The 27,308-nt window shown below is 38.7% G+C and overlaps 1 protein-coding gene across 1 annotated transcript in view; it reads left to right on the top strand.

Moving 5' to 3' along the window:
• Positions 1-322: 322 nt before the first annotated feature.
• The window catches only part of OXCT1 (3-oxoacid CoA-transferase 1), a gene marked incomplete at its 5' end in the record, with an annotated part of 83,304 nt that continues 56,318 nt past the window's right edge, over positions 323-27,308 (top strand). The window contains 6 exons of the mRNA XM_009647403.2: positions 323-431; positions 1,804-1,894; positions 14,915-15,050; positions 17,591-17,740; positions 19,486-19,592; positions 24,216-24,276. Coding sequence (XP_009645698.1) covers positions 323-431; positions 1,804-1,894; positions 14,915-15,050; positions 17,591-17,740; positions 19,486-19,592; positions 24,216-24,276 — 654 coding nt within the window. The remainder of the gene's footprint in view (positions 432-1,803; positions 1,895-14,914; positions 15,051-17,590; positions 17,741-19,485; positions 19,593-24,215; positions 24,277-27,308) is intronic.

Raw genomic sequence — 27,308 nt, 5'->3', positions numbered from 1 at the left:
TTGTCAGCAGTTTAGGATGGAGTCAGAATTTTAAAATCTGTTTGGGTATTGTCAAATTGATGCAGCTCATATTCATATTTAAGCCTAAAGCCTTCATAATACATATAAATGTCATAAAATATGGGTGATGGGGGGGATAGACAGACAATAGAGTCCTTGTTTTGGAGATTTGAGTCCTTCTCTCCCCCTACAATGTTTAGTGTTTACAGTAGTAATATCTTTTTATACATATTTTCCCCCTTATCTAGCTAGAGGGATGGTCATCATTATACAGCTACTATATAATGCCTTTTATTCATTGTTTCTTTTAATGTTGTTCCAGATTTGTGGATGCTATTTTTCTACCAGCTGTCATCGCAACACCAAATTTTATACTGATCCAGTTGAAGCTGTAAAAGATATACCCAATGGGGCAACTATACTTGTTGGTGGTAAATACTTCAATTCTTTATGGATGCAATCACGTTTTCTATTGATGAGATACTTTTTACTGTTTTACCATGTTACTTTAAATACTAACTAATTTCAGAATCCATATGCTTATATGGGTATTTTAAATAACTGATTTCCTATTCTGCTAATGAGGGTCAGGCTCCTTCAGTGGGAAGATAGCAGTTTGCTTCTTAGGGGAGGGAAAAAGCCTCAGAAAAATCATCAGTTTTTTTTCCCCACTAGCGACATGTTAGACTTTATTGTGCCAGTTTGAATGCAGAAAATCAATTTGGGATTTATCAAGTTAGCTTTGTTATTTCAGATGTTGAAGAAATAAAATCTGGTTTGATTCTAGTCGCTGGGTCTCTGTGACCTTGAACAAATTGCTTAACCTGTTTCTGGCTGTAGGAAGTGAAGATAATACTTATCTATGTTACACTAAATGGTTATGTGTAGCATTTCCAGAGGAGCCAAGAAGTTGTGTCATAGTGACTTTGACTGTGGCTTGAGCTTTTCAGTATTCTAGATGATTTCGACAATTGCATGCTGTTCCATTGACTGAAAAAAAAAGCGATCTCTCTATTTGATAGGTTATAAGCGATTTTTAGTATTGGAGAAGTAATGGTTTAATGTTGTAAAACATGCGAAACTTCACTGAAGATGTGTAATGAGGCAAAATGCCTTCTAGGAAGAATTACTGTTTTTTTTGTTGTTGGAACAAAAGGAGATCTGAGGCTAAGTGGTTGGGAAGTAAATAGTGGTAGTTGTGGTGTTAGAGCCTGGCCTACAACTTAGGTGCCCCAAATGTGACATGGCATTTTATTTTAGGCATGCTGTGTTCTTGCATAATAGGTAGGAGTGTGAGGCACTTCACCCTGGGTGGAGATCTGGGTTAGGGTGCTTCCAGTTACACATCTTCCCAAGAGTATTAAGATTTCCAGATTTTTATCACCTAATTATAGGCTAAGCTGTATGGGAGAACTCCTCCCTCCTTCTGTCTGACATTGTTACGTGCAGCAAAGAACTTAAGGTTAGTTGTGTAGAAAGAGGAGGAGGAATAATGAGTACAGCAGTTAGGACACGCATCAGGAGAGCCAAGGTTCTGGAGCCCTTCTCCAAAAGGCCATTTGTGTGTGAGCAGCCCTCTGATGGTTAAACAGCTTTCATCCAAACTGGGAAGCATCTAGTGACTGGGAGATTCCAGTACTAGAGTGCAACTCTTTCTAGAAGCGTTGGTTTATTTAGTCAACTAAGGAGCTTGTCCTACTCAGAAAAGATTTTTAATTAAACAGTGCACATTCTCAGGCTTCTGATTAACCTGTGTTTTTTCAAACACTTGTTACATGTTCAATTTTCTTTTATTTTACATAGGTTTTGGATTGTGTGGGATTCCTGAAAACCTCATTGGAGGTTTACTGAAGACTGGAGTAAAGGGAATAACAGCAGTCAGTAATAATGCAGGGTAGGTATTCATATGGTTTAGTAAGTACAGACTAAATATTCCATTCATGTGAAGAGGCTGATATATATGAAAAAGTCTTACTTTTCATGTTAAGAATTTTCATATTAACCACACAGCTTTGTTTGAAAATGTTATTTTTGGAACAAGCCCAGAAAGTACAGTACTGTATGTATACGCAGCTTTGTCCGGGAGCAATTGTCACTGTTGTAGGCAGTTGCAATTATGTGTATTTATATATATTTAACTGGCTGACAGTAAATGAAAATTCTGACTTAGATGCTTTAAATGTTCCATCAGTGATTTTTTTGTGTGTGTGAAGACTTACATAGGGATTTTTTTTAGGTACAGTTTGGTGCTTTCTGACCTTCTTACTGTAAATCTGTAACTTTAAAAATGACTTATTCTATTAAATGTCACCTTAGCAACTTAATAATTGCAGTGTAATTTAGTTCATTGTATATTTAAAGAATATTGGAAGACTGATGTCTCCTGGTGGCATTGTATTTTCTTTCGCAAATTTTCTTTGATTAGTGAGTTCATCCTAGTGTCTAGTGAAATAAGATTCTTCTCATAGCTAGATGAACTGGGGTTACACACCTCAGTTGGTAAGGAAGATAGTTTATTTTCTGTGAACTTTTTACTTTTGAATGCTGTATTTGTGGTGAAATAATAATGAGAATTTTGTATTGTTTTCATGGAACTCCATTAATGCTTGCAATTATGAGCCCTTTCCTTGGGTTGGAAGTCTCCCATCTGTTCTGTAGAAGCTCAGCCTTTATCCAATTGCAGAACAAGAGCTGTAGGGGAAAAAAAATCAGAGGGAAACTGTTTTATTCTGTACCTACATTAGAATAACAGGGAGACAAATTTATGTGAGCCAGGAAGGTTGTTTGGGTATAAAGAACTTTGTTCTTCATACAAAATGAAAGTAGATGTCAAACATTGCTCCTTGAATTCTTCCACCTTGCCAAAGAAGTGAATTAGGTGGCATTTGTCTTAATAATGCTTTGTGCTATTTTCAGCTGCATCATTACATCTCCCATATACTTTGTCCATGGATTTGTATCCCAATCTGTTTTGTTTTAACCTGACTGTATTTAACATAAGACCAGAATACCATTCAAAACCCACAGATTTAGTTTCTGTATATTTATATATAGTCCAGCCTTCTAAGGCTGAAGTTCACAATATGTTGATCATAAATTTTTTTCAGTGCTTCAAGCTTGCCATTGCATGTTCATTGGATAACAGATATGATTTGTATTGGTATTTGGCACATACAGAGTTGCCCTCAATCTCCTTAGACTCTTGCAGGAAACAATTTCTGCTGGATGATAAAAAGGAGAGAGAAAGAGACAGAAATAATTTTGAGTGGAAAGATCAATCACTTACTGTACATATCATTCACTTTCCTTATACTCTTGTTTCTGAATGACACACATGTATATAGAAAGAGATTGCACAGATGCTTCTGGGAGGGAGGTGACAGTTTGAATGTGAGGGAAAATGAGAAAAGAAGCATTGTGGAATAAAACGGAGAAGACATTTTGTATCACATTTAGCATATAGTTGGTGGTTTTATAAGTTAGAATTAATTTTGCTTGAAATAATGCTAACTTCCCTAAAAATTCCTTGGGACTTTGAGGCTGGAATGATTACTGTAAAATGTTTGGTTGCTGTCGGGAAAGGAAAATTTAATTTCTTTTTTCTTGAAACTAGTTTTCCATGAACATTCATGGAAGTCTGGTAAGCTCCTCACAGAATGATTTGAAAATGCCCGATGGCATCTAGGCTTTTCATAAAGTCTAGTGTGTAAAAATCCTGGTTTTGCTTTCACGTTGAACAGTATAATTTATTTTGAAATTAAATTAATAATAAAATATAGTCTCACCTACTGTTTTTATTTATTGTATTACTATTATATGGAACTTAGTTCAGTAGGGTTTGGGAACCAGGTTAAAGCACAGATGTCGTCATTAATAAAGTCAGAATCCTCATCACAGTGACTGATACCATTTAAGCATCTTCTAATACCATGTCAAAAAGTATAGTGATGTTATCAAGTATTGCAGTAATAATAAATGGATTTGAAAACTAGTAGCACAGCAGTCAGATACCCTGCAGCACCAGTATTCAAAGGGTGAATTGTTCCTGTGATCTGGGGATGTCAGGTACTTTGTGGGATGAGTCATTTGCCACTTTCCAACATGCCTCAGGATTCAGTGTGTTTTGCTTTGGTGCTGTTGTGCTGCAGTTGATGCCCTGCTGTGTTTCATCTTCCTGACTGCAGCTGCTTTCTCTTCTCCAGCTCTTCTAGCAAACAGGAGGTAGTTGGTTCTGGTTAGGTTTTCTCATCCTGCACTGGGATTAGCAGGCAACTTTTAATTGGAGCAGGGAAGGAGCCAAGTACATAGACAGACAACCTGTTCTGGAGAACAGTGCAGCTACATGGATTGTCACACGTGTTTCAATATTCATGAACCACAAGATGTGTTAAAGAGCTATCTGTTTATAACTAAAATAGCAGCAATGGAGACAGCACTTCACTTGCATCTAGGGGAAAGCAGTAACTAGGAAGTCCTGAAGCGTTCTTACCAACTGTCTTCTAGCTGGAAAGAAGGTTCAGCACAGCTTAGAAATGCTTGGAAGTGTCTGGAAACAACTTCAAAGGAGTAGGATGTTCATGAGTTCACACCCTACTGTTCCGTGCTGCAGTGTAATACGGAGGAGACTCCTCCTTCAAATCTTTGTTCAAATCACGTAGTTGCTGGCAGGTAAAGTCTTTTTTTTGGCTTTTGAAAGGCTTGCCAAGGACAGGTTGTACAATAGCGTATGGGGTGTTCTTAGGCACCCTAGTTAGTAACATCATACTGCTGAACTTACTGTCCATTGCAGTGCATTATGCTAGTGTGTACGCTGTGTGCTAGCTAGTGAAATAGCACCTTTCAGATTAGTTACTCTTTTGCAGAGCCAAACAAGGCAAAGTGTTTGAAAGGGAAGCAGTACAAATATCCAGTATCTCTGGTATTTACACAACTTGCTGCAGGGGAAACTGGAGCTTGTGAACCAGGGAGATAGTGAAAGATACCATGGTGGGTGGGTGTGCTTCTGAACTACAGCCTCTCACACCTTCCCTTATAACTTGTTTTGCCTATGTTGTTCATATTTTAAGTATTTCTTTACATTATGTTATTATAAGCCCTTTAAATTTAGAAGATTCTGTCTCAGTAAGCTGCTAAAATCCATTTTATTAAATTTTTTCAGCATTATTGTTTAAATTTAGTTCGCTCCACATATGTCAGTAGGTCCTTATTTTAAATCTGGATTCAGTAAATTCCCAGCGTAGTTCTGATTAGTATACAGTACCTTCTTGCACATGGCTGTTCTTTATCTGCTTGTGACTGCAAGTGGTATCTTGTTGCATACTGATTTCAAGTTACAGTGGACTTGGACATTTCAGGTCAGCTTGTGCTAAGACTTCCCTAATGCAGGCTGTCAGACCTGTCATTTCAGGATCTGTTTTGCAACAAAAACTATATTCTTGTCAACACAGCCAAATATTTTAAATGGAAGTTTAAGAAATTGGCACAAATTATTATTTTTAGTTAATTTTGCTTAATAACTAATTTTTGGTATAATCACATACTGAGATCAACACTTTTGTTCTGTCTCTAATGCCTCAGTAGGCTGAGTTTGTACTTGGTAAAAATCAACTCCATTACTTCTTGCAGCTGCACGTGTGGTCTGACAGTTTGTCCAATGAGCTACTTCCTTCTGGGCTTTGTCTGCTTTTGAGATTTAAATATGCATTCTTTTTGAATGCAATAATGTTGAACAGTATGGTTTCACTTACAGTAAAAATAGAGAAGTCACAGTTAATATCTTAATTACTAATCAGCTGGGTGATCGTCTAAAAGGAGATTGACAGCATGCTGTCAGATTATCACAGATTCAGACTGTCTGTTTAAAAGCCATTAGCAACTTTTTGAACCTTTGGTCTCTGCGCCCTTTTTGAAGAAGTTGTTTTTATGTTACAATGTTATGCATTAGTAAAGAGAAAATAGGTTTGAGATAAACATTTGAACTCTTGGTCATGATGCCAGAGTGCAGTTATTTAGTTCTGTTGAACATAATACCCTTGTTTTTCTAATGGGCTATTTGCAGTTACTAAATCTCCAGGTAAGGCTCTATGGCACTAGATGGAAAAGTAGACTTACTGCAGCCTGTACTCTAATGCATAAAAGGTATTTTTGTGTTCTTAGGAATTAAACATTTTGAATTTAAAGCAGTATTAATAAATGTTACATATGTTTAAGGTTATCTCATTTTTCAGTCATTGCTTTGAACTGTATGTTTGCCATCTTTGTCACAGACTCCTTGTTTGCTCTTGCATATGTAATTCCTATAGCTTAATTCTATCCTTATTCTTACTTTTTTATATATGCATGTATGTTATATATACTTGCATGTATATTTATATTACTTACATATATTAAAATATATTTAAAAATATATTAAAAAAAATCAGATGGAAGTTAGATTCCAAATTCACAGAAAGTTGAGAAGTTTTTTCACATAGTATAAGGTGGGTTTAATGTGGTTTAAATGGGATGAATTTGACAATCCCTTGATTCAGAGAGCTAAAATATAACTGAAAAAGTCTATGAGGGACTGGGAAGAAAGCTTGTATGTACACAAAGGTATGATTAAGGTGATGCTCAGAGTATCTTACATTGTGTGTGTAATTTTTACATATGCATAACAAATTCTTTAAACATCCCAAATTAGTACACTTTCAGAAGTTAAATACAAGGTCACCAATGACTCTTATCTCTCTTAGTGGAGAGATAAGCATGGAGTTAGGTAAAATCCTGCGCACGGCAAGTTTCCAAATAATGAGGCAAGGTATGCAAGATACTTTCAGTGTTGATTATTTGAAGCAGTTTACTTTTTTTTTTGTTTTAATAATCTCAATTCTTTGTAAAAAAACCTAATCTGGTGCTTTATTACAGCTGCTAAATTGGTGACACTGTATGAACTGCAAATCCCTGAAAATCTGATCAGATCATCCTGCTAATTTTAGCGTGGAGGTTATTTAGTATTTTGGCAGGGCTAATTGTACTAAACTTTGCATGGAACTATTGAGAAATCAGCTGTGCAGATGACTTTGTCATTGTGATTACAAATGAGGAAGACAAAGTAGGTAGAGAACTCAGCATGGTCAAGGAACTGTGTCAACCTGGTTTTAGAAAAGCAACACTCAAAGTTAAACCTAGCTTTCAGCCAGCAGTCTTTTGAAGTATGATGCATTCATGATGAAATTCAAATATTTATCAGATTAAGTCTATACCATGTAACTTCACTGTGAAGTGTATGGTAACTTTTAAAAGTTCTGAATGGAGTTGTTTTATCTGTTGTAATAAAAACACAATATGCCATTTCATAGCAAAAGGGACTGTGGAAAGAGGAGACCTTGCTGCTGAGATAACCATGCAATGTACAGTACTTGTCCTCTTCAAAAATGATCTGCCTTCACAACCTTTTGATAGACTTGGCCTGTATGCCTTCGCCCATTGTTCCTACAGGAGTGGAGCATTGGTTTTGGAGGAGGATGGCGGAGGAAGAATACTGCCATTTTGTTGTGAGGCTGGAGCTGATATGAAGTTATTGGAGCAGAGAGGACAGAGTTCCCCTAAGAAGGCTTTAGTAGCGGAGGGAGAAGAGTGCAGTGCAAACACTGCAGGGAAGGAGCAGAGGGAGTTTAAGGCTCAGTCATGCCAACTTGCACACAGGGCTTTGTTATTCCTGGCAACCATGGGCTCCCTTATTTTCTTTCTTCCTTCTCCCTTCAAAGTGGAAGAAATCCCAGGCTGCTGAGCTGAGAGAGATTCTGTGTGCTGTTTCTTTTGCCCTTTGCTATGGGCTGAAAAGGTGGTGAGAGTTTCTTTGGTTTCTGGGAGCTGTGGCTCACTGCCCCGTCTTCTGTCCTACCTCTTCCTTCGCCTGACCAGGATATGCCTTAGCATATGGCAGCACCCATTCTTCTTTCTTCCTTCTCTTTTCTTGGTTGCCTTCCATCAGAGAGCTTCTACTTCTCTTTTCTGCTTCCCATTAAGCAGTTCCCATTAGGATGGATGGGAAAATGTCATAGGAAAAAGGAAAGAAAAAAGGTGGCTGAAGACAGTGTCTCAAGAATCAGTAGAGCAAATAAACATTATGCCTCTGTCTAATTTACCTTCCTATGAGCTGAATCTGTTTTCCTCTCACTGTTAGTTGACTCCCATTCCTCATCTTGCCCTCATTCTATGTACCCTGGCGGAATTGGGAGGCAGAAAAGGAGGAGAAACAGAATGTCGTTTGAGCTGGCTCCTTAGTAATCTTCCAGTGTAATGCGTAGGGGATTACTGTGGGACATAGTCTCACTGTTAAGAGGTGACTGGGAAAGACGAGTCATCAAGAACTGTTATGTGAGTGATTGTCCACATTTATTTTACCCTTGGCATGCCTACACTTTTTGGTGTCTTCTAGCAAATGCCATCTAGCACGCATCTGCTCATTTTCTGTGCAAAGGCTATAAAGGATCACTTTCTGGTGCTGCCAGGTTTATACTTTATGATTATTTTTGTGGACCTATGAATATGCATGACTAAGAACTTGGATGGTATCTTCAGCCACGTACCTCCTTTCATGTTGGTAAAGTTTCATGCTATAGTTGGGCAGTCTGAGCCTGAAAACTTCAGGGTGTGTTACTAAGAGGTGCCAAACAGGTAGTGATTGATGCATTCCTTTTAGTTGGGGAGCATATCTGGACTTCCCTAGGAAGTGTGGACCTATCGGGAGATGTAATTGCCTGTAACTTGGAGCAGATCCTTTTGAGGACTGAAAAGCTGGTGTTACGAAGAAAAACAGATGAGATGAAGCCTCTTAAGTGGAGAATGATAGAGGAAATTGTTTCCCTCTCCCAGTCGTAGCCTCTTGCCAGGAAAATTTCTAGCTCTGGAACAAGACCATCTGTTATCAAGTTTCATGCATAGTTGTGTAACACTTGGACCTGCCAAATGCCTAGAGAGACTGGTCATGTATCTCCAGAAGCTGACTAATGTCTTTACATAAAGCATTCTCCAGGAGCAGGACCAACCATAAATAGGCTTTTTTGCATCAACAGCAAGTTGTAGGAAACTCTGGTTTCTGCCTGGGATGAAGTCTTGCCCCAGGATTCTTACTTACATGCTTTTCTTTCTCAATCCATAGTCTTCAGGGGTGGTGTAGTTACCTTCCCATCCTTCCAATCCCCAAATTATGAGAGAAAGGTCATGTAGGACTTCATGTTAGCTCCTCTTTTGCCAACGTGTTAATTCTCCCAAACTCAAATATTCATGTTAATCTTCCATAACCAGTGACTTCTGGTCCCGGCGGGATCTCCGAGGAATATGCACCCCAGGTCCTAGAGAATCTTTGAACAAATGTAGAGGAAGTCTTCTCTTCAAGAGGTGTAGGATGAAGTAAGCCCTAATGCTAACTGACACTGCTTAGCAGCAGTTTTCAGTATTCCCAGTGAGGGCAGCCAGCCTGTCCTCATCACCCCCACTTGTCTTAGACACCTATAAATGTCTTTGAAAGGCAGAGGGAGAGAAGAGTGTAACTATCTCCTTTTACTCAAAAACATCCCAAAAAGCTATCTTCCATCTCTTGCCAGAGTAGTGTGACATTCCAGGTCTCCTTTTTTCTGTGTAAGAATGCAGATTTCTATTCCCCACTTCATCAGGTGGTATAGGGCTTGTTGGTGTGTGAAGCTTTTACCAGCTTGGAAATTTAGGTAATCTCTTCTACCCTGTGATTCTGTAGAACATGTTTTGCTTGAGCCACCAAAGAGAAAGGTTTGAAAGCTGCAAATTACCGTTTATCGAGTGCAGCATTGACATGTTGCCTTTGACTACTTCCAATATACTTGAGATATGTGGGCTCGATCTGGCTAGGAGTTGTCTTTGGCTAATTTTTAATTAGAAAAGGCAAACATTAGTTTTTGACAGGAAGGTTTCATATGTCTGAGAGGGACAAAACGATAGGAAGGATTGTGTTGCTAAACAACCAGACCTCTTTAATTGTGATTACTTTTTCTCATCCACGTCAGTAGAATGGGGAACTTGCGTCACCTACATTCCTGATGAGTGCCAGGTTATACCTCTTTTCCTGTATGTGTTTTGTGTATTCTGTTGATTCAGATTTCATCCTAATACAGAATGGGCAGACTTCTAGAAATCTGAACAATTTTGAGGGCAAAGGAATGCATTCTCTGTCTAGCACTAATGTGTACTTTCCCTGTTCCGACAGCATACGTAACTGTATTGACTTCCACTATGTCTTTTTCCTTCCTATCTAGGGCAACAGATTTTTACTGCACTCACCTTTGTTTACATAGGACTGAACCCAGCTTTTAAAATAGGTATAGAGGATGTATTCTTTCCATGCACTCAGTAAAGGATCTTTTTTTCTTTTTATGGTTACCATTTGATAGGAAGGACATTGCCTGCAAGACAGATATTATAGAGGTAATATTTTCAGTATAGACATAATATAAAGATCAAAGAAAATTTTGCGCCTAAAACAAAACAACCAAGAAAGCAGCAAAATATGGAAAGGGAGAACAAGTAAATAGCATTTAAAATGTTGTATTCAGCTGTTATATTGAAAGAAATGTCCCTAAGCCATAAACTGTTTTTTATTTTTATTCTGGGATAGAAATGTCAAGTAAAAAGCAAAGGGTAGGGAGAATAGGACTGCAAACAGCATTTTCACTGCTGTGTGAAATGTTGGTTTCTTTGGACATTCAAATTATAAAAAAAAAAACCCCATACAAAACGTAGAAGAGGCTGAAATGCTCAAAATGAATTTTTGGAGGGAGATGAAAGGAAAACCGATGTGTGCGGAAAACAAAAGGGTTATTTCAGCTGGAAACCTGAATGCAGATTGCATCCTTAAAAAACATGAATAGGACTATACTTTTTATAAGAAATTTACATCTAAAATAAACATTTAAGATGAGTAGCAGCAGTTGGATATTGTGCTGCTGCTCTGAAGAAGAAATGTGCCTGGGAATTAAAGTAATTTGTGTTATGAGGCAGGCAGACCCTTGGTGCATGACCTTCTGAAGGTAAAACTCCTTCTCATTGTGCTAGGGAGGTAAGGTTTTATGACCTGTGTGTTCCATGACTGATCCTCACTGCGATTTTATTTTTTAGTAAATTGACTGCCTTTGAGGTAAGCAGAAAGAGTGACTTAAGAAGTGAGGAACAACTTGGTATAAGTGTGACAGAGAATAATTTTCTGCAATTTTCTATTACATTTCTATAGGGAACTTTGTAACTGCAAGGTTTTGTTTGAGAGAAGATAGCTTCCTGCAGGAAATGAGGGAATCAAGCGTATCCTTATGGGATCCTGCATGGGATCCCACAGGATGAAATGCAAAATCCTGTTAAGGGCAATGTGCTCCTGTCCGGTTTCCAAGACTGTAGGAGGAAGGATTATAGATCTTGGTGAAATGAGGCAGAAATGTCTTTAACCATTACAAATCTGCTGTTGACCCTCTGTTGCCATCCCTTTCTCGTGTGAATGTGCACTCAGAATTTTGTTGTCTGCATGCAGAAATCTCACATCTGGTTGTTTCTATTTGATAGCTTGCAAGTTTTGCAAAGGTAAGAACAGTCTTAACCACCTGAAGGATACATGGAAGTAACAAACCCTGGTTTATAAGCAGCTCAAGCTGGCCCTGCTTGTTCTTGTACTACAAAGCACTGCATGGTTTTGTTTGACTTTTGTACTTTTGCTACACAGTAGTCTAGCTATACAAATGCATTAAACTGCTGTTAGATATTGGCTGGTCCATTACATTTGCTTATTACTTTTTATAACAAGAGGTCACAGTTTGATGGTTTTCTGGTGAGAGGGATTGTCCTGCTTTGAGTGACTCTATACAGGAAATCTAGCATTTGTATTTTTATTCTTTTTTTTTAATCCCTTTCTTTGCCCAGAAGACTACTTTTTCTCTCTATTCCCAGCTCTTTTAGTTTCAAACTACTGGAATTTTTTCTTGTGGTGAGTTAGAAATATAGGTTGTTTCCAGACCGCACTCATTTTATTCTGAAGGCTTTGGCACTGCAACACTTTTAACATTGCATCAGAGTTAGATTTAAAATTCTTTTTAGTAGGTCAGAGTTGGGGAGTGGAGAAAGCTTTTGTACTAAGTCAAGTTCTTCACATCTAGAGAAGGTAGAATAAATTCAGAGAACCAGATTAGAGAAGCTTGTTTCACTTCCTCTCATGCAGTTTCCAAAATGCCTGAGTATGCACAGAAGTGGGCTATCTTCTTAAAATAGTCCTAACCTTAAAATAGTCCTCATGATGCATGCAGTTGAGAAGTTGTTCTGACTGCATGTCTGTCTCTGCAGCTATCGTGGGTTTTAGCGGAGGCGAAGAGCTGGTGCTGCTCTGCTCAGCCCCTCTCCCTTCACACGCAGCGCTGCAGCATGTGCTGTGGGACGTCGGCGCTGGCAAGCACGAGGATGGGTAGTGGTGCTGTTGTAAAAGTGGGTTCATTGTTACCACTTCTATATTTGAAAATGAATGCTGTGTTATAGTTAACTTTTTGAATCTGGCCTTTTGGAATCATGCCAAGAGGTCCGCAGCTGGGTTGTCTGACGTAGATCCTGAAGTGGAGTGTTAATGTATGTTAAATGAGGTTTGGTTGTGGCTCAGTGGGTTCTTTCCTCTCATCTACACTGATTTATTGTGCAAAACAAATACCTCTCAGCTCATTCAGCATCGTATCTTGATTTTTAAGTGGGTTTTTTCCCCCTTTTTTGAGTAAGATAGTATTTTTTTGTATGGGGAGTATAGATTTGTATTACAGTACTTATACATGTCTCCTTTACATTCTTTTTCTCCCCATCACCATAGCTTATAAAGCCAGAGTTAGGGGATATAGTTACCAATAATTTGGGTTAGGTATAAGGAGGGAGAATAGAGGGAACGCAGTCTGATGCACTACTTTACCCACCTTGTCATGAGTGGAAAGAGAGTTCATTTCTGACGGAGAAAGAACCAGTATTGTAGGCGTGGTATTGTAAGAATACTAAGAGGATGAGATTTATGTAGGAGAGGGATATAGTTCATTAAAGCAACTAATAGAATTAGAAAATACAGACAAACTCCTTGGAGCTTGTTGTGCTTTAGCCCATCAGGCAGGTGAACACCACACAGCCACCTGCTCGCTCCCCCCCCCTCCTTCAGTGGGATGGGGGAGAGAATCGGGGAAAAAAAAAAAGGTAAAACCTGTGGGTTGAGATAAAGACAGTTGAATAAAACAGCAGAGGGGAAAAAAAGTAATAATAATGGAATATACAGAATATACAAAACAAGTGATGCTCAGTGCAAATGCTCACCTCCCGCTAAACCAATGCCCAGCACCTCCCTAGCAGCGATCGCTCTTCCCTGGTCAACTACCCCTGGGCATAACATCATAGGGTCTGGAATAGCCCTTTGGCCAGTTGGGGTCAGCTGTCCTGGCTGTGCCCCCTCCCAGCTTCTTGTGCACCTGGCTCAGTTGGTAAAGCACGGGAAGCTGAAAAAGTCCCTGACTAGGGTAAGCACTGCTCAGCAACATCTACAACACCAGGGTGTTATCAACATCTAGTACTCAATCCAAAACACAGCACTGTGCCGGCTACTAGGAAGAAAATTCACTCTATCCCAAATAGCCAAAACCAGGACAGAGCTCTTCTTCAGGAGTGGTGTTTTCAACAGGATGCATATATTGTAAGCACATGTGCGTGTTAATTACAGCATGCTGGATATTTGGTTTGGTTTCGTTTCTTAAACGGTTCTTTTAATATTTTTCAGTATTTCTTATCCTGAAATCTCAAGCAATTGCGTGGATAGTTAAGTTATACTACATTGAGACAACCAGTCGCAGATAAGCATCACTTTTTGTGAGGTGCTTCTGGATCATGGCATCTTTACCATAGTGGGAGTGAAGGTCTGAGTTCTCCACTAAAATGTTACAGAGACCAACATAAACATTGAGGAGCTTTGCACACATGTACCAGTCTGCCAACATCCTGCATAATGTGTCAGAAATGTGAAAGAAACATGCCCTTGTAATATCATCTGTGTTAATTTCCATTTTAACCTCATGTTTTTTCAAATTGAAATAACTTTTTTACAGGGCCCTTTTGTTATGAGAACTCTTGAAATATGTTCTGGTCCCATCAGTACATAATATAGGCTGGCAAACATCACAAAAATGCTAGAAACTGGTAGAGAATAATGTCTTTGGAATATCACAATTTAGAAGCACTGGCACAAGAAAAATGTTGCATGTTATGTTTGGCATTCAGTTAAGCTGATACTATGACACAGACAAGAAAATGACTGCAATGTTAATATCTTTTGCTGGAGTAGGCAATTTCTTAGTAAGAAAGTGAATTATTTACTGAAATAAGAAAATTTAAACACAAATATTCTCTTACCTTATACACAAACCAGCACTATAAATGTGAATATGCCTTTCTCCTTGAGCTGCTAAGCAATCACTTACCTTTCTCCTGGGGAGCAAGAATTTAAACAAAAAATCCAGTCTTTGTTCACTCAAAGCCAGGTCATGCCATGTGTAACTTTTTATTAATTAGTAAGGCTTTTTAAAGGAGCGAATATGTAAAATAACACCATTTGTTAAGCTGGTATTTGTAGCTGTTACATGTGAAATGTCTTTAAAATGAAGTTTTGGATGTATTCAGTGCCTTGGAAGAGATGAGGTCTGAGCACTGGGCTCCTAGATTTTAATTATAGCTTTGATGTTCTCCCTCCTAAAAACTGGAATTTGTTTTTTTTGTCCCCAATTCCTTATGTCTAAAGTGGGGGGAGATAACTTTGTCTTATCTTGTTAAGTCATTAAAGTTTATCAAGTGCTTTGAAGACAACAAAACTGTTATTAATGCTGATCACTGTCTGGCTTTTTCTGCACAGTGTTGACAATTTTGGACTCGGTCTTCTGCTTCAGACTAAGCAGATAAAACGCATGGTGTCATCATATGTTGGAGAGAACGCTGAATTTGAACGCCAGTATTTATCTGGTGAGCTTGAAGTTGAGCTTACACCTCAGGTAAGGACGGTCTCTAGGAGACTGGTGATTTCTTTTCATCTAAAATACTGAGTAGAATAAAGCTTAAGTGCTCTTATAAAGTTATTTCTCAATCCAAATGGGCAGATGTGCAGTAAAGACAGATGGCACTTGCCATCTTAGGATCATGGGCTGTAGGCTGCAATTGCTCTGTTAAGAACTGACTGGTCTTACTGTGCAAATTCCGTTATGGCTTGTTACATTCTATTCATTTCAAGTGTGTGTGTATGTATTTACACATATTTTGTTGTACAGTGTTCGATTTTTGGTGGTTCCTCCCAGACTGTAGAAAAACACGTGAGGTATGCTCACTGCTGTGGCCCATATAAGGGGAAAAAAGTCAGGGAGTTGCTGTTCCCGTATTGGTAGCAGCTCGTATGTGCTTTTGGGGACGTTGCGTGTGCAGTGTCTGCCATCTAGTGGGTAGGAATCAAATTAGGAGATTTCAGTTCATTGTGACATAACTCTTTGAGGTTTGTTTATTAAATCTTAACTAAATTAATCTCTGCATGGTGTTATGAGCCAATATTTACAACTTTACTTTTTAGCACTGTGGTTTTAATTATTTTAGCACGGCCGAGCTACCCAAATAGCCTGAATACAATGAGGTCCTAAAATTGTGAGTATCAGTCACATTCTATTGAGATCTAGTTTTGTGAAATTAGTACTCATAACTTTAAAGCCTACAGCATGTTAGTGTGTGGCATTTCCAAAGGTGACACATAACCTTTGGGCTTTAAACAGCTATTGATTTAAGTCTTTGGGAAAAGCAACAAACTGAATTTTTTATGTAGAAGAGAGTCTTGGGGCTCCATCTCTTGGGAATGTCTCTTAGAATCCCAGAGGTGGGCAGAAAAGCTCCTTTTACACCCACTCAGCTGACATGGAAATAACCAGGCACTTGTCACTTCTCACATTTCAAAAGTTGCAGATCTCTCAATTAGTTTTTTCCTTCTTCCTACTTAATGTGCAATACTTTCATCTAAAAGACCTTGAACTTGTTAGACATGTAAGTGGCTTTGTGGACTGCACAGACAAACTATGTAGATCCACCATGAAAAAACTGGGTCTACAGTATGCCATGGTAAATAATAAGGTGAATTAATGACTTGCTAGGAGATTCAGGGATTTGAAATATTTGTGTCAAGATAAAATAGCCTTTTGGAAAATGCTCTTCAAGTTTGGTATGACTTTAGGCAAAATGAGGGACCACTTTGTCCTTGTTACACAGTAAGGGAGAGATCATGGTGAGATCTTGAGACACTAAGGCTACTTGGAACACAGGACTTTGTCTCATTTTATGCTTTGCATATGCCTCTTCCACCATTTTGTAAATGTAACCTATGTTTTGGATGCTGTCAAGCTAGATAGTTGACCATGACAGTCTTGTCTTGCTTTGAATCCAGAAAAACATCAAAAAAAAATGGGAAGGGACACGAATGAAAAGCAGGCAGACATGTCTTTGGCCCTAAGTCTGTAATTAAGACTGATGAAGAATTTGGGTTGTTAATATCTGTGTTACAGCTGGACATAGAGCAGAGTGCAGGTGGGGTGGTCAAATAGAGTAGAAATGCTGTCCTATCAGCTTCTTGGTATTCTTAGCACAGGCAATCCAGATCACTGGACTCACTCTTCCTTTCTCAATAGGTTATGTATGGCTGTTTCAACTTCAAGTGGGGCATGAAGTTTTTCTTAAGATGTTGGAGATTGAAGCATAAACATGTAGAACTAATATAAAAGAAAAACATTCTAGCATATGTAGCCAGGTGGAAAAGAGAAAAATAACTCTGTAATGGATTAAGAAACAAGTGGAAGGAGAGGAGGCATAGCAAAGTGCTGGGGTTTGGGTGTTGACAGTGAATTGAGTGACAGTGTGCTCTCAAGCAGTTTATGGCCCTGTGTGAAGCATTTCTTGCCATATCCAGTACCAATCCCACAAAGGATAGCTAAAATGGGAGGAAGAAATAGATGTGATGGCTTGCTGAGTTCAGAAGGAAAAGCTCCAAATGACAGGACTGGAGCACCTCCCCTACGAGGAAAGGCTGAGAGAGTTGGGCTTGTTCAGCCTGAAGAAGAGAAGACTGAGAGGGGACCTTATCAATACATACAAATATCTTAAGGGCGGAAGTCATGAGGATGGAAGCAGTCTGTTTGCAGTGGTGTCCAGCGACAGGACTAGGGGCAATGGGTGCAAACTGAAACATAAGAGGTTTCAGTTGAATACGAGGAAAAACTTCTTTACTCTAAGGGTGACAGAGCACTGGAACAGGCTGCCCAAGGAGGTTGTGGAGTCTCCTTCTCTGGAGATATTCAAGGCCCGCCTGGATGAAGTCCTGTGTAGAATGCTCTAGGAGAGCCTGCTTTAGCAGGGGGGTTGGACTAGATGATCTCCCGAGGTCCCTTCCAACCCTTGCGATTCTGTGATTCTGTGACAGGATATAAAAATAAGTTAATGCAAGCCATTCATCACAGTTTGATTTGTTGTTCCCAAATGACTAGTTCTTAAACATGTTTTCCTATAGGGTACGCTTGCTGAACGTATTAGAGCAGGAGGAGCAGGAATCCCAGCATTTTACACCAGCACTGGCTATGGGACGCTGGTGCAGGAAGGGGGTGCACCTATCAAATACAACACAGATGGCACCATTGCCATTGCCAGCCAGCCAAGAGAGGTAAGACATCAATTTGTTATTAGTCTTCTGCTTTGAAAACTGAATTTCTTATATATTTCCAAGATAAACAGTAGTTTCGGCACCTCCCAGCCACGTTTCACCTTGGTTTATTGGATTAACAGGATGGCTGTGATACCAGACCTATTAGTTTCTTCCCACTGCTCACTTCTGCCCTCTGTGATGTGTTAGAAAAGTTTTTACAGCTTTAGGGTGACTTAGCATCAAGAACTGTTCCATGTGAAAACCTGCCTTGCTGAGTTACTCTTCACTTGACAGTTCTTGATCAGGTTCGCAGTGTATTCAAACAAAATCTTGTACCAGGCCAGTGCAGTGTACAGTACAGATTGAGAACAACTTCCTATTAGTGGGGCAGGTGCTCCTTAAGTACTGTCGTATGGAGTAACCAGCTCTGCAGCTGTACACAGAGCTTTAGCATTTGAAGAGGTGGGATGTTTTCCTGTTAAACAGGGATGAGCTCAGTTGACACAAACTTGCAGGAAACACATTTGCCAACAGTTGAAATAATACAATTTAGTCTGAGTATTTGAAATTGCAAAGAAACAAAAAGAGTGTGGCTTCCATGTGAGAATCAGGGGCCTCATATTGAAATTGGATGTAGAATTTGGAGATGGGAAGAGATTTCTCAGTGCCATAACTGTACTTGAAGAAATGGATGAGGCTAATGCTGCGTGTTTCAGTCTGGCCGCAGATGGCATTAAATTCTACCTCAGGAAAGTCTCTGGGGTAAAGGTAATTTTTCTCCTGCATTTTTTTCATGTACTTTATACATGGCTATTTTCAGTATCTAATTGTCAATTTAGTCTATTTTTTTCCTTAATTTTCTTACTGAATATGTCATTATCATGTTTTACCTTTTGAAGAAATGTTTTGTTTATTAAATAGCTCATAATTTTGATAATGTTTTTCTTCTAACTTCAACATGTGTGAAAAGGTCTCTTACTCTCCTCAGTCTTTTGGGGGGCTAGTAACATGACTGGCATGGTTTGATCAAATCCATTCTCCAAATTAATTTTGAACGCAAGTGTCATTTTATAAAAGCTCAAATCTCATTTTACGGGACTGAAAAACTGACTTCTGATACACTTCTGTCATACTTCCTCCTCCTCTCAGAAATTGTAAATAGCTCTCAAGTAGTATTTGTGTATACTCTAACCTTCTACATTGTTAAGAGAAATTCTGTTTCATGTTTCTGTGTAGGATTAAAATACTTGCTGGTTGTCAGTTACATATTCTGACTTCAATATAATTGCAAATATTGATCATAAATGCAGAGAAAACCAAATGAAATTTAGCCTGTCAGATGATACGATTTGAGTACTCTGTATCAAATCCACTTCATTTTAGATTTGAGGCTTCTGGTGGTGGGCAGTGATGATGAACTTTTTCAACAGTTCTGCTTTAGCACTTCAGTTTTTGGTTAGCTGGTAGATTTGCAGGAAAAAGCAAGTCTAATTCCAGTAGGTGGAGCAGCAGATTTTTTTGGATCTGATTCTCATTCTGTTTCACTAAATAAACAGAGACATTATGATGAAACATGGGGTTTACAGCCTTTCAGTGCTTCTCTGTTATTATACAGTTGAGCTACAGTTTTTCAGATAGAACTTTATGTAGTACAAAAAGAAGTCTAAGTAGAATAGTCTCTGAAATTAACCACATAAAATAAATATTACATGGGAGATCTGTTTGAAGAAACCTGCATCTCAATAGTGTACTTTTCTCTGTAGGTGCGAGAGTTTGATGGCCGTCACTTTATTCTGGAGAAGTCAATTACAGGAGATTTTGCTCTTGTGAAGGCATGGAAGGCTGATCGTGCAGGAAACATAATTTTCAGGTATGACTTGTTTACCCGTGGGAAAAGATTCTTTAATGGTATAGATAATGAAAGAGAAGGAGAATCCTGTCTCCTATGTGATGGCAAAATAATGTTTTACTGATTTCACTTTCTTTCATATTGCCTTCCCCTACTGTCAAATTATACTGCTAGGAAAAACAAAATATAATTGCTTTTTCTGATGACTTTTGAGAATTCAAACATAGCTGTGAATCAAAACATTGGTAGTTAAAGATGAGACATAGCAGACCGAAATCGTCATGATGAACGTGCAGAAATGTAGTGACATTCTGTTAATTTCAGTTTTCATTGGGTCCTTTTCCTTGCGCAATTGAAGGCTGACCCAAGAAGTGCAGGTTCATGTGTGTCAGAAGAAAAGGGCGCTGAGTCAGTCTCCTGGCTAGTCAGTGAGTGGAAAACTTGATTCTGTCCCCAGAAAAGTGTGTTTAAAGTTGATTTGATCTCAGTGGTGTAGGGAGAGGCATCATACGAATTTAAACATATTTTGTAGTGAGAAGTTTGCTCGTTGCACTAGTGATAACATCATTTATTTGAGTTGCTACATTTGTTCTCTGGTTTGTCCTGAACTGAAGCAGGAGACGTGCTGAATGATGCAGTCTGTCTTTGTATCTATTAAAACAAACAGAGAGTTGAAAAAGCAACTGAAAAATATGTGTATAAAATAATACCAATAAAGTAATACTTTTTTGTGTGTGTATATATACACATATATTCACATAGATTTTTATCTGTATCTCTTATAGGTATAATAATATTAAAACACTTGAAAAAAATAATTTTTTATTTTACCCAACCTTTGACATCCTGGCTTGCCCACTGACAAGATAAGACGGTTTCTGATTGAAAACTGAACTTTCTTCTGTGCGTGCACATGAATTTGATGGCTGCTAAACTGCTTCCCTTAGGCTCTGGGACATGGAACACAGGAAAGAGTCTTTCCCCTTGGGCTTGTCTTTGATCTTGAGCCTCTACCATCTGTGGTCTTACACTGTATCTATCTATTGATGCTTACTTACCTCTGAAAAATTCTTTCATTCTCCATTGAAACAAGGCTTGTTGCATTCTCCCTTTTTCCCTCTCTTCTTTTATGTCTTGTGGTCTCTCTTTATGCCTTTCTCTCTACCTCCTGTTCCTTTCAGAAATCTTCGTATGTCTCCCATATTCACACAGTACAGTTGATACCACATACTACTTCCATCTGGAGTGGAGACCTAAAAATATTGACGAATCCTTTCAAGTGTAACTAATCAAAGATGGAAACATCATCATCCAATGTCTTATTCTACGTTAGTTTAAAAGAATTTGCTCATAATAAGCAGTGATGCATTCTGGTTTTGGGTGAGACACAGATTACCTCATGGCCTACAACAGAGAAAGATAGGCTCATTTTGTAGCCTGCAGAAGACAACAGAGGAGGAAATTGTAATAGATTAGAATATAACAGCAATCTTTCTGTGATCTACAGGATGAGAAGGAAAATGTATTTTTGTCATTATGCTACATACTGAATGTGAATTCACTGCTTGCTGATTCCTTCCATACTTCTTTTATTATGTGACATCTGTATTGTTGGCTGAGGTATGCCTAGATATACATAGGCTCTGTGTTCACACACATCTGCCACTGCTTTCACAGCAGCGTGGTGCTATTGTAATGTGCTTCCCATGACTCTGCTGTCTGTAGAGCCAATAGGAGTAGAGTGTCTGCCAAACTGTTAATCACCCTCAAGTTAAGAGCTTTTTTAAATCTAAAGGATGTACTTCAGGCAGACTTACTTGGACCACAGGCCAGCATGAATTTTTTTGTCTGTTCTCATACATGAAGCTATACTGTTTTCTTGGGGATCCGGAATGGCACCAGCTCCTTTAGAAAGCAATTTTTTAAATAGGGTTTTCTACATGATGCTTCATGTCCCCTAGGTCTTCTGTTCCATACAGCATGCCGGGGCTGATTCCCTTCCAGGCATCTTTATGCTGCACCACAGCTTTTGCCTGACAAGACTTGTCTGGCCCAGTAGATAATAATTCTTAGGAATAGTGCACCATTACCAAGACAAATAATCCAAGACTCCCTCAAATATAATGAAATAATCCCCACCTTGTTCTTGTGCTAGCTGAAAGGATGCGTATATAGGCATTTCACTTGGTTAGTCTGATGCAGATACTAGTTCTACTTAGCAGAACAGAGTGTCCAGGTCTTAAGCTCCCTTGGGGCTTTGCTTGTTAGGGACAATAGCAGGGAGTGCCACTGCCTGTGTGGATATTCTACCTCCTTTGGCTTCCTTTCCTTTTCATCTGGTACCATTCTGCTCTGGAGTTGTTCTAGCCCAATATACTTCCACTTGTCAAGCAGAGGTGTGGTTTGGCGCTGATGAAAGTACGCTCTTGACAAAGGAACAGACATGTTGAAGGGATAACCTGAGTCAGGGCCCCTGCTGTCACAGACAGTCATTTCAGGTCACCTCTTCATGCTTAAAATGGCTCTGCAGTATGTAAATTCAGCTCACATCTGAGGTGTCCCTTCACCTCTGCACAATTAGGTACGTAGTGGATGTAGTTCGTTGGTTTAGTGTATTGTTTGCCGTTGGGAGAAAAGCCTTTGGGTCAGTGTAGGAATCCATCATTGGAACAATGGACTTTGTAGACATTGCTGAGTCCAGAAAGCTATCTCAAAATGAAAAGGCCAACTTGGCTAGCTAGTTTCTGGATTTCATACTCCAAAAACCTGAACATTATTCTGTGTTGGAAAATAAGGATAGTGTTTCTGGTTTTTTCTTCTTCTGTATGATGTGTTCTTTAGAAATAAGACCTTTGATCTTGTAAAAGACTTCTGCTTCTTAAACAACTTTACTAACCCAAGAATATTCTAAATTGCATAAGCTTTTATAAATTGGGTCAGAATCAAGCCCATTAACTTCTTAATTTGGCATTGAAATGTTTTCTTGTAGCTTTTTCCCTATGGAAAAATAATTTTATCAGTTTCTTTTACTGGCAGACCAGACACTGATCTTCAGAAAGTCTTTGGCTCAGAAAAGTAGTTACTTGAGATGAAATACTGAGTTCTTTGTTTCCAGATCTGCCTTCCCCCATCTGTATCCATTCCCCTGCTAGTTTAATTCAGCTATTGTAACTCTATTTTTCTTCTCATTTTCTACTCTACCTAGTTAGGGTAATTTTCCCTAAATCACTACTAGCTAGTGTTGTGTTCATGCACTAAGAGAAGAATATAATTTCTAGGTTGGGGTGTTTTTTTATGGTTTCCTCTTCTTACATGTTTTTGTGTTTACACAGCCACAGAGGAGACCCATGGACAAGATACCGGCCCCTCTGTAGCCTCTGTTAGAGGCTTCACAGCTGCTGTGTATTGCCAATAAAACAGGGATTTCCCCAAGACATGTGTCTTTGGGTATAGCTTTGATTCTGTAAGTCTCTGCACTAGAAATCCTGTTTACACTGCGTGGTAGTCTCAGGATTTGGCCATTTCAATTCCCTACTTCCCCCAAAGCCACGAGGTGGCAGCAGCATCCCAGAGTTCAGCATGGTCTTCGCACAAAAGGGTGAAGAAAAGAGGCAGTGTTGAGGAAATAAGGATGGTCAGAAAAAAAACTGGTTCTCTAGAAAGGGGATGGGGGGAAAGGAGGTTTTGACTTGTTTTGAACCTTAGTTCCATGCATTTTGATGAAAAGTTTTCAAGAATTCTACTTTTTAAAAGAGAAAAATGCTGAGGAGCTATCAGTGGAACCCCACTAAAATATACATTGTTTTTCTTAAATCATAGAATCGTTAAGGTTGGAAAAGACCTCTAAGATCAAGTCCAACCGTCAACCCAACACCACCGTGCCTACTAAACCCTGTCCCGAAAACAGTATTATGCCACATGGTTTTGTTTGCTTTCTGAAAAATACAGAAAGGGGCTGACACAGGTCACTTGTTTTTCCTTGTGCCTACCTGTATCTTGGTGCTGATCCCAGCATGTTTATACATGTCCTGTGTTACTTTTATCCCAGAGAGGTTCTTTTTTCTTGTTACAGAAATACTGTGTGGGAATACTTAGGATGAATGCCAGAATCTTGCAGTGAGTGCCAAAACTGGCACAGCTTTTTTAATCAAGAGAATTGGATTAAATTTACTACTGTGCAAAGTGCTATCCCAAGTCCTAGTCTGAATTATGAAGGCATATGTGGGACTTGAGAGGTTGTTAGGCCCTGTGCTGGCCTCCCTGTGGAGATTAATTTCATTCTTTCTGCAGTGAAATAATGGGAAGGTACATTGTACAAAGCTCAGCTTGCTGCTGCTCTTGGATGTAATAAATGGAGGTATCAGTAGCATAACCAATTTAAATTAAACAGTGTGCTGATTAACAGTCAAAAGAGCGGTAATAAATATTTTCTAATGTAGAAAAGTATGATTTAATTTCATATGCATCTTATACAATTCCATAATACTTTTTCCTCCCTCCTATTTTTTATTACTTCTCTAGCTATTTGGTGAAAAGATTTGTGACGTTTATGTTCCAGAGGTACTGGTAGTAGCTTACCTCTGAGAAGTCTTCCCTCATACTATTACAGCTTTTAATATTTGATAATTTTCTTTTTTTTTGCAGGAAAACTGCAAGAAACTTCAACCAACCTATGTGCAAAGCTGCCAAGACAACTGTGGTAGAGGTAGGGAATTGAAACAGAGGGAGCCCTACACCCCTGTTGTCAACAACCCCCTTTGTTTTGCATGACATTCTGGTTACAGAGTTCTCCTTTCTTGACTCATTGGGGGATTTCATACCAAGGACAGTGGTCTAACCTGTTTCTTTGTATTGCTTACTCCTAACACTATGCTCTGTTTTAGTGATTAGTTCGCCATGGTTCCTCAGTTTATTACTGTTCATCTGATCTTTGCCAGGACTTTGTGTTTGCTGTGATCAGACTTTGAAAGGGAAACACAGCAACAGCCTTCAAATTTGTTAAATAAAATAGTGTGGGGGTGAAAGAAGAAACAGTAGGCTTAGGCTGTGCTTGAGAAGATTCATATAAGGCCTTATGCAAAACTTCCTGATAATAAGGATAAGTATATAACAACATAGACTGGGTAAATCATGGAGCTATCACAGCTGTGGTCGCTAAAGTTTAATAAATTACATAAATATCAGACCAGAATGAGATACAGATACTTGGTTATGCCTAGAGAAAAAGGATGGACTAGATGATCTAGAAGATTCTTCCAATCTTTTTGTCCTTTCTACTTGTTGTCTGAAATGATACTGTTTAAAAAAGTGGAGCAGCATACACTAGAAATATATCGGTGACTGGAGAGATGCTAAGGCATAACAATATCTAAAAGATAGACTGCTCTATTAGCTTTTTCATCACTCTCTGGTAAGTTTTTTATACGCCTAATAAAAGCTAAATATGGTTTGACAGTAAGATCAAGACAAACTCTTCTAGACTATTTCTAGTAAATTCTAAATGGAAGAGGCTTGTGTTTCTTCATGGTTTTTGTTTTGTTTGAGGTTTTTTTGTAAAATCTTGTCTGGAAAATGTATTTGTTATATAAACATCTCTTGATAACACATTTGGGAACTTGAGTTATTTCTTTGTGTTTTACAGAACTATGGCAAAAAACCATAGAATTTGTCACACGACTTAAAGTGACAATTCAGCAACAGTACATGAATTTTCACAGTTGGTTTTCAAGAAAGGTTTAAAATATTTTTCCATTTCAAAACGAAATAAAGAATCTTTCATAGTTCCCTTTCCTTCTAGTCACTTGCCCTTCATATTTTGTTCAGTCTGGCGTTTAGAGAATTTAAGTGGATCAAAGCCTTCCACCTACTTTCCATCTCATTCCCTCTTTCTGCTCTTCTATCCACATGTGATAGGGTAGAATTTTCTTGTCAGTGAGCAGCAATTATGTGACATCCTTCTTGCTATAATACCATTTAACAGTCTTTAGTAGATCTGCTGTGAACTGTGTCCACCGTGAGTCTCATTGCATTTTCAATAGCATTTAAAAACTGACAAGCTTTTTACAAGACGGCACATTAATATTACTTTACAACTCTAGTTGTTTTATGGACAAATTAATGGGTGAAGAGGCATAACCAGAGATTTAAGACAAATAGATATTTTGAGCCAAATGCAATGCCTCGTTGGCTTAACTTTGATAAATATCTTTCTTCCAAAGTGGAATTCAGAATGTTGTGTTTGGGTTTAAGAGTTCAAACCTAGGGAATCAGAAGGAGATGTCTCAATATGGCATCTTGTACATCCTAAGTATTGAACATTGTCAGCCTGCAGATGTCTGGACCTAATCACTAGGGAACTGAGGCAACTGAAAAGAGTTTTGTCTGACTCCTTAGGTAATGTTGTTCAAGGCTGAAGGGTGAAATGCTCAATCCCACTTTCAGGGAGGAGAAAAATGTTTGTATAGGGTAGTAATTCGGATAGTCTCTTGGCAGCAGGGATTTCTGAATTCTGGCATCTGTTCCCAGCTCTGTTTCTGTTTTTCACCCACTGACCATTTAGCTTCATTTAAGCAGATGGTCCTAGAAGTAGAGATTTGAAGCCATCCCTGCTCCTTTCTATCAAACTAGTTATGGGCCAGACTTGTCTTCAGAGTCATGCAGTGATTAATTTGTATTTGCAGGATTGTAGTTTCTCAGTCTGGTGCTCCCATCCTGATTTTGAACATGGAGCTTTGTACCTGTTATGCAACCAGATTTATGCTGCCAGCATCTGCTTGTCTAGCACAAAGCACCAAGCTGAGGCAGGTAACTACCAAAAATTAGGGGCATATCCCTCTGTGTTTCTGATTTTTGAGTTGCTGAAATTTTTCCTTCAAAATGAATGCTATAAATACACAGAAAAAGAGAGGAGTTGTTCCTCGTAGCTGTTCTGATGGGTTATTTATTTCCCTTTTCTCATTATTTGTATACATCTAGTTTTATCCAGTCCTTCAGAAGCAATTTATTTTTTAGGAACAGAACTTAATTTGTTAAACTTTATAGTAGAAGCATGGGCACTAGGCCATTCATTTCTGTCACTATTAAGCTCAGTAAGTACATTCAATCAGAGTATAACTTGAATTTTGGAAGGTAAGTTTAATCAGAAAGTTGTCCTGCCTTGATGCAAACAAAACAAGAGATGGAAAACCCATCCTTCTGTTTGTGCTTGTTCCAGTGGTTTATCACACTCACTGGTATAAATATCTCTTTTTACTGTGATTAGTTTGGCTTTAGGTTCCATCAGTGCTTTTACTCTCTTCTGCTAGATTAAAAGTCTTTGTGAAGCTGGCATTTCCTTCCCACTGAGTGACTTCTCAGTGCTGTTGATCTGATGAACAGATTGAGGCCTTAATGTTTGTAATGGTAAAACATTTTCTTCAGCTCTCCTGTCATTTTTACATCCATCTCCTTCTTGCTCTGTTTTTATCTGAACCTTTACAAATGTGACCAAATGGAGTGTCTTGGCATTGTAACACTGCCACCACTCATGCCACCTGAAAAGTAGAGTTACTCTTTGGTCCTGCTGCCTCCTTGGTTTGCGTACCTGTACTCTTTGCTGATCATTGTAAAGGGGGTCCTACAGCGTTAGTTGCTTAGACCTTGTTGATCTGTTTCCGGCATACTTCAGGAAAAGTGTAATCAGCGTTTTCCAACATGCGTTCTGTAAATATGGCAGGTATTTCTTGATCAGAGATGTCT

This window comes from Egretta garzetta, unplaced genomic scaffold (genome assembly GCF_000687185.1).
Source record: "Egretta garzetta isolate BGI_Z169 unplaced genomic scaffold, ASM68718v1 scaffold59, whole genome shotgun sequence".
Classification (NCBI taxonomy): domain Eukaryota; kingdom Metazoa; phylum Chordata; class Aves; order Pelecaniformes; family Ardeidae; genus Egretta; species Egretta garzetta.
This window is presented reverse-complemented; position numbering and strand designations above follow the sequence as displayed.